The 7,945-nt window shown below is 47.6% G+C and overlaps 1 protein-coding gene across 1 annotated transcript in view; it reads right to left on the minus strand.

The window, feature by feature from the left end:
• Positions 1-3,329: 3,329 nt before the first annotated feature.
• TAL1 (T-cell acute lymphocytic leukemia 1) overlaps positions 3,330-7,945 on the minus strand; it is a 12,887-nt gene continuing 8,271 nt past the window's right edge. Inside the window, exon 3 of the mRNA XM_010003999.1 lies at positions 3,330-3,748. Coding sequence (XP_010002301.1) covers positions 3,330-3,748 — 419 coding nt within the window. The remainder of the gene's footprint in view (positions 3,749-7,945) is intronic.

A 7,945-nucleotide genomic window follows, 5' to 3' on the forward strand; every position in this document is an offset into this window, starting at 1 on the left:
AACAACTTTTTAAAAAAAAAAAAAAAAAAAAAAAGACAAAACAAAAACAAACCACACACACATAAAAAGAGGAATTATTGTCATTGCCTGTTAAATCGTGGCTGAACCCTTGCCAAGGTGTGAAGGGAAGCAGCGTTGTCCCCAGCAACCCTCTCCCCACATCATCCCCCCTCACCAAAAGAAGGGAAAAGGCTGTCAGAACCTTCTGGGGGGAACCTGCAAGTAATGTGCTGGAGGTAACTGGGTGGCAGCTGGTAACGCTCGCCTGCAGAGGGGTGTGGGGGGGGATTGCTTCATCACCCTGCTTCCTTCCTGCCCACCCCGCGTGCTCTTCCTCACGCTTGCTCAGGCAGCAAAAGCCCAGCCCTTGCTGGACGGTGTGAGTCAAGCAAGTAACAAAATAATAATAATAATTAGCAAATCTTTTTGCAAGGTTGTTGGGTTTTTTCTGCTTGTTCATGACTTTTGATGGGTGGGGATGGGAATGGGTCATCCTGGTATCCTCACCCCAAAATGCCCAGAAATGAAATACTGAAGTGGTGATGGATCCGAGTGATGAGGCAGGAGAGAGGGAGACAGCAAGTGGAGGCTGCTTTGTAAAACTTTATTTAGAAATATTCTTGATATATTCATTATATATATATATTTATATATACACACACATTACAACAAATGTGTTTTCTAAATAGCACGTCCACAGTGGGTTGAGACTCAGGGTACCAGGTCTGGTTACTTCGTTTCTGCAGAAAAAATGCAGAAATCCAAGGGGAGGGTGGTAGAGAAAGGGACGGGGCTGAAAAACCCAAAAAAAATCCCAAGTTGGGAATTCACTCACACGGTACAACACGGCCCCAAAGTGCTGTTTCCAACAGAAACGGGGGGCGATGGTTCACACAGCGAGAGATGAAGCAGGCAGGAGAGGTGGGCAGAGGAAATGTACCATTCAAATCACAATTAAAGTACAACTGTACATACCCCAGGAGACCTACAGCGTGCTCTGCCACAGGCTACGAGCAGGCACGTGTGTGCATGGGGGTGTTGGGGGGGCTGCCACCACGGTTGTACCATTTTTCCCAACTGTTCAACTACTGGCAAGTTCAAAAAGGAGAGAAATAAAATTGTGGGGAATGAGGAATTTCTGAGTGTCGGTGATTTATTTGTTTCTTGAAATAGTTTAATGAAAAGGGTGCAAAACCCCCACTCACCCCACCCGGGGGTAATTTTGAATGCTGAAAAGCAAGAGCTTTACCTGTGTGACAGCATCTCCCTCCCTTCCCAGAGGATTTCCCCCCCCCCCCCCGTCCCTGCCTCTCCTACCCCTGGCACCAGGAGCAGCCCAAACTTCTTCCTCAGCATCACCCCACCATCACCCAGCACCACTCCCCTGGCCCAGCCCTGCAGAAAACCCCCTTTAATAAAAGCCCCCACGCACAGGCTATCCAAACCCAGGGAAGGAGCCTTCCTCCCTTTGCCCAATTTAAGATGGGGGAGGTTGGTGGTTTCAGAGAATTTGAGATCTATGACAGAAACCCTTCCATAGGTCAGGTCCCCTTCCCAGACAACTAACTCCACCTAACGTGGCAACCCGCACACCAGCCTCCCACCTATTATTTACAAAGAGGCATTAAAACCAAGTAAGGATGGAAATGATGGGACCCTGAATTAAGCCCAAACAGGCTTGCAAACACTTGCCCAAATGCTCTGTGTTTCCTTGTACCTCAGCACTTTTGAAAAGGGGTGAGTGCCGTGGAAGGTGTCCCCGCTCTGAGGACACTTCCCTTCCAAAAGATGTATGTGGGAGGTTGGTTTGGTTATTTTCCTGTAACATGGTGGAGGATTCTGTGCCTTGACATCTCTGCAGAGGGGGAGGATGGGTTTGGAGCAACCACTCCACCAGGCAGCAGGTGAGAGGTGGGCCTGATGCAGGGGTGATGGTGTGATGTGGTCCTGAGCTCCCAGCCACTGCAGGAGCAGCCTCCTGTTCCCCAGCTCTGCTTCCCAAACACCCTCCTGGGGTGCAGCAGGGATAGGAGGACTGGTTCAAGTCACAGTCATCAATTTTGCACCAATCCAAGCACCCTGGAATGGAGGCTAACCTCCCCACTGCTTTTAGCACTTCCCCACAAGATGCAGAGAGGCTGTAGCCTCCTACCAGCCTCAGGCAGGTGAGGACTCTCCTGGCATCGTATTAAATCCAGCACTGGAGTCCACCCTGCAGGCATTGGTGCAGCTGAACCACCACCATTTTCACACAAGAAAATAAGAAGTTTCAAAGCATACCATTAAAACCCTTTTATAACCCTATATACACACACACACTGTTGATGCATCATTGATTCTTTTTGCCTTTTTGTTGCTTATTGAATGTAAAGACCCCCTGTCCAAGGGGATGCTCCCCTAGCAAATTTTTTCCCCCTTTACCAATTCTGAATTCCATCTTCCTTGAGAGAAGCTCTGGCCCTACAGACACTGCTGGGAAAACTCCAGGAGAACACAAGAGACTTGGAGCTCCCCCACTGAACATTCCTAGCAGAAAAATTGGGACTGGGAGGGCAGCAGAAAACAACTATGTACCTTTTCATTCAGTGGATACTGCATGACAGCATTAAACAGAAGTGATCCCACGTCATAAATACAACAACCCCAAATGATCCAGAGTTAAGTCTAAGGGAAAGGAAGAAAGAGGAAGGGGGAAAAAAAAAAATCTAAAAAAAAAAAAAAAAGGAGAGGAAAAGAAAAAGTCTTAATCCTTTTTAATAGTTCTTTTGCTGAGGGTTGGGATTTTTTCACCTCTTTAAAAAGATAGAGTCAAAAGCTCTCAGACAACAGGAGCACCTGGTCCCAGCTCCTGCCCAGACCAGCTGTATACATGCCACAGGCTGGAGAAATGCTGCAGCACTGGCAGGTTTCAGCAGTTTCCAGATCCACGTGGAGCTGGAAAGCACGGGTGGCTCCACCAGCAGTGAAAGAGAAGTTTTATGTCTCAGCCGGGCAACGCGACAGTTGTCAGATGGTCTGAAAACCCTCTAAATGCTGCAGAGGTGCTGGCCGTGTCTCCTGTCCCTCCGCAGAGTCACATCACGAGCAGTATGTACAATGAAGATGACTTCAATGCTTTTCTTCTTTGTACGACCACGTACCTAAATACCGAACGTCCACCTGCTTTGGCCTCGTCCTTGGCCAAAGCGCCATCCACTCCATCCCGGGCTGGGGAGAACAGGGAGCCTGAGCCCGCAGGGAAAAAGGCCGAGCCACAAACCCCACAGGCACAAGTTCCAGCATCAGCACGCTCGGGTCTCTCCTCCCCCCTGGGTGCACACGGGAGGTTATCACCGCTGAGCGTTGCCTTCGACAGGCAGGATGCTGTGGTGCAGGCTCCGCGCGTGCTTCGAGTCCAGTGTTTCATGCTCCTCTGTGAAGCTGTCCGGGCTTGCTGCTCCATCTAAAGAACTTCCACAGCTAGAGTTAGGAGACAACATGTCCTGCAGGAGGTCTTCCTGGACTATCCCAGAGTCTTTGTTCACTTTGCCCCTTTGGTTTCCTTCTTCCTCTTGGTCGTTGAGCAGCTTGGCCAGGAAGTTGATGTATTTCATAGCCAGGCGCAAAATCTCGTTCTTGCTCAGTTTTTTGTCGGGCGGGTGGGGGGGGATGAGCTTGCGAAGCTCTGCAAAGGCTCCGTTGACGTTCTGCTGCCTCCACCTCTCCCTGCTGTTGGTGAAAATGCGACGGACCACTTTTGTATGAGGACCTGAAATTGTAACCATGTAGAGTTAGGAGAGGGGAGTTAACAGGTCATTTATTACTTTGCTGAACCCATCAGTGTTTGCCAATTAACAGACTTCTTTTTGTGATATCAGCAAGGCAGTGAAACAGGACTTCCCAGCTAAATGGAAGCTCAACTGAGCTGAAGTAGCCATATCAATCCAGTTGAAGAGAAAAATGGAGCTGCAACTTTTTAGATGTCTCCTGAAATGCCCGTATTTACCTCTCCATGGAGGAAGGCTCAGGCCATGACACATATGCAGAAGGCTGCTATCTTTTTCAAGGTATCTCAGGTCATCAACAAGGGCATCTCAGCAGCTAAGGTCCTATCAAAAGGTTAGGTTGCAAGATGGCTTTATTTTCTACCCCAAAAGTGTCTCAAGGACACACCATCCCTGGCAACATTCAAGGTCAGGCTTGACAAGGCTCTGAGCAACCTGATATAGTTAAAAAGGTCCCTGTGCAGTGCAGAGGGGCTGGACTAGATAACCTTTAAAGGTCCCTTCCAACCCCACACATGCTATGATTCTACCGTTGGGACAGGAGGATATAAGCTTCAGCAGAGGCTTGGACAACTCTAAGATCTGGAGATCTTCCCTGATATAGACAGGACCCAGAGCTGATGAAGAGTACAGGACTGTGGCCAGCCCCCTGGGTGGTTTGTATGAAATAGGGTGGCAGGATCTGCCCCATAGCAGGGAGGGCAGGTAGCAATGTGACCCACAGAGCAGAAGCAGCAACCTTGCTGGAAGGGTGATCACAGCTGGAGGAGAAGTAGCATCACACCTGCCCTAAGGACCACCTGCTCTCTCTGCACATCAGTGCTGCAGGGCTAAGACTCCCTTTCTGACACTACTTGGAAAAGCAACTCTGAATTGCTAGAGGTGTCCATTTGGCTCAGTTACTCATGTTAAATCCCTGTAATTTTACAGCCCTATTCCTGACAGGGCATGTTACACAGGAGGGACACACAAAACACATCACTTCTCCTTTCTGATCATTGGAGTAACTCCTGTTGGCACAAAGGAGACATTATTTTGGCACTAGGAAAGATCCAAAAGCATGTCTATCCAAAAGTACCATGCTTACAGAAGTAGCAACGCTATAAATCAGGACTGCAGGTCCTTGGATCCCACTCATGTAAGGAGACATTGCCATAACATGCTTTTATCATTACACCCTTTCCACTCTCACCCCCAGGAGACACCAACGCTGGAAGGACACAGCTATCTCATGAAATTATGGAGAATGACCACAGCAAAAACCCCAGAGGATGGGAAGCATCACATCCAATGAAAACCATCACAAAGTATGAAGCAAAGACTTGCAGGTACCACACTGGTGTGTCATACCCTGAAGGACAGGCTTGGGATACTCCCATCTGCACCATCTCTCCCTTGCAACTCCCACTCTGAGACACTCACTTACCTCCCTTGTGGGGAGCAAGTCCCTGGCCATGCTGAGTAGTTTAAGCCAAATCTCTGCCATCACCCACTGAAACCAGCTTCTCAGGGAGCATTTAAACATCATTATTCTATAGCAAAACTCTTGACTGCTTGAACTGTGGCATAGAGGCCCAACAGATGTGATTTCCCAAAGCATCCTAAACAGGCTTCACCTTGACAGATCCCACATGACACAAGATGAAAAGAGGAATCCCTCATGGCAGATTATTAAACACCATCATATCATATTTCCCCCCTCTGGGGCAAAGTGAGCCCCTTTGATCCAGCACATCACACACAGTGCCCTCACACCACAGGGCTTGCATGGGAACACACTCCCAAGGGGCCAGGTTAAAGCTACCAGCTTCTCCAGTGTGTGATCAACCATGCAGCTCACTGCTCCTCACAGTGTGCTCAGGAGGAGCAAGGTGTGCCCCAAAATCACAAAAAGCCTCTGGGATAAACTGGGGGAAATGTCAGAATGAGAAACTCATCTCCAGCCTCTGAGATCCCAGTCTGATGCTTTAATAATAAAGGGAATTTTTCGTTCCCAAGCAGCAGGTAAATGCCCTTTATATGAATTAATGTGGAGGAGCTCACGGGAAGGGAAGGTTTCTTGTCCCTGATGCACCATGGGGTCAAGGAGAGGTGGGGAGGGACTAAGGGGACCTCAACAACACTTGCCTGCCCTGGCAGTGTAGAATGTGTTGCAACCTGTGACAACAATACAACAGCTTCGATGCTTAAACTCTCTTTCCAGACAAGACAAAGCAACAGCCATGGAGATGCAGCTTAAAACCTTTTTAGTCCCATAAGGGGATGAGGTAAAAAAATCAACCTAACTTCAATACTGTTTATTTTAAAAACAAAATCTCTAGAGACTTCCAGTCTTCACGGGCTTCAAACACACATCTCTGTTCACTGAAAGGTGCTGACTAAACAACATCTATTCACAAAATTTTTAAAGCAGAAAAATCAGATTTTCATCTTCATCCAGGGACACACAAACCAAGCCCCACTATATTAAACAAATTCTGTCACCACCCAGATTTTTCATTCCTCCATCAACCAAATCAAGCGTATCTTTTAGAAAGAGATCAGGTTTTGGCCAAAACATGTCAAGCAGAGGATAAATTTTAAATGTCCCATAGCTGCATTATGATAGAAGAGATTTATTTCCCATAAAAAAACTTGCCTCATAATTCAAGAAACTGGCTGAGAATTTTTGCCAGGATTTTATTCCAAGTGATTGACTGATGCTTTTTCCTTGCAGTTATAAAGGAAAAGTACTAAAAGGATGAGCTTCTAAATTACACAGTGTCCTTGCAGATATTTTTTTATTTTTTTCATTTTAATCTCCCTTTGTACCTATTTTGTAAGAAGATACTCAGTGCATCAAACTTTTCCCCAAGTAGATAAAGAAATAGTTGCAAAAAACCATCACTTGCTTCCTTACAGAGGAAACCAGACACAAAGTGCCTGGCAAGACCCTCCTGCACCTCTCAAGGGCTGAGGACAAGCAAAGCCCAGCAGACAGCACAGATGCCCCAGCATGGGTTGCATGTTCCTGCAAATGGCTTCTGTTGAGTAGCATCATCTGGTGCTTGTTTTTCCCAAAAAAAATTGTGAGCCCAGTCTCAGGAATTCACATGAGCCAGAACCTGCAGGATCGGGCCCGATTTCTGTAACTGCATTAAAGCACATATCCAAAAACTTGGTTACCACCAAATATCTCTGTAATCCTTGAAGTCTAATTGAATAGCAAGTTGAAAGCTTTAGTCAGGCACCGTGATTTGACGGACTTCCACTGTAACTACTGAGCCCCTGAATTGAAATCCAGACAAAAAAAAAACCTTGTGTGGGGTTGGGGCTGAGACAGCTCCTGCCCCTGGGCAGACCAGGCAGTTGGAGAGGGCAAAGAGAGGGACTGATGAACGCTGATAATGCCTTGAGCCCATCACTTCGGACCCTATTATTTTACAGTGATGTGGATTATGGTTTGATCTGATTTGAGCTTAACAGGGTAGAAGGAAAAGGGACATGTAGCTAGAAAGAAGGAAAATTGACCAGCAATTGAAATGCAGCATATGCAACTGCTGCTAAAGAGGAAACTCATTTTAACGGATCTTGTTTGTGTAAGTTGTTAATTCTGCAGATAAAGGTGTCAGCCTTCCACGTGTCAATTGTTCTCTCAAATCCCCTTCGTGTGCCCCCCGCGCAGCCCCTCACAGCTCACGGGAGCGGGCAGGGGGATCCTGTCCTGCCTTCCTTTCTTTGAAATTATCCCGCCAGCCCCACAGGGGATCCCCACACTGAGATCTCTGCTCGGACACCAGGCTGTCACCCTCTACATCTGCTCCCAGGCTCTGGCACAAGGCTGGACATGGGATGTTTCTCCAGGCAGACTGCAGCAAGGGGTGGAGATGCACTGAAATCAAGTTGCCAAGGTGGCAAAAGCACCAGCCGCCATCCCGCTGGGATGCTGCAGACCTTAGCAAACCTCAGCACGGGTTCAGCCCTTTGCTTCTAGGCAGTTCAAAGGCAGGTGGGATCTTTCTGCCCTAGGCTGTGGTCTGCATAAGGAACGTCTCCTGACTGAAGGTGTTTGCAAACACAACATGTCACCGCAATGGCCCTGATCCAACCCTCTGCACTTCAACGAAGACTTAAATTTAGTGGCTTACTTTGTATTTAACCTCTAAGCAGTTTGCAGAACAGGGATGTAATTAACCATAGGC

The sequence above is a fragment of the Chaetura pelagica genome, unplaced genomic scaffold, assembly GCF_000747805.2.
Source record: "Chaetura pelagica isolate M959 unplaced genomic scaffold, ChaPel_1.0 scaffold18, whole genome shotgun sequence".
Lineage (NCBI taxonomy): Eukaryota > Metazoa > Chordata > Aves > Apodiformes > Apodidae > Chaetura > Chaetura pelagica.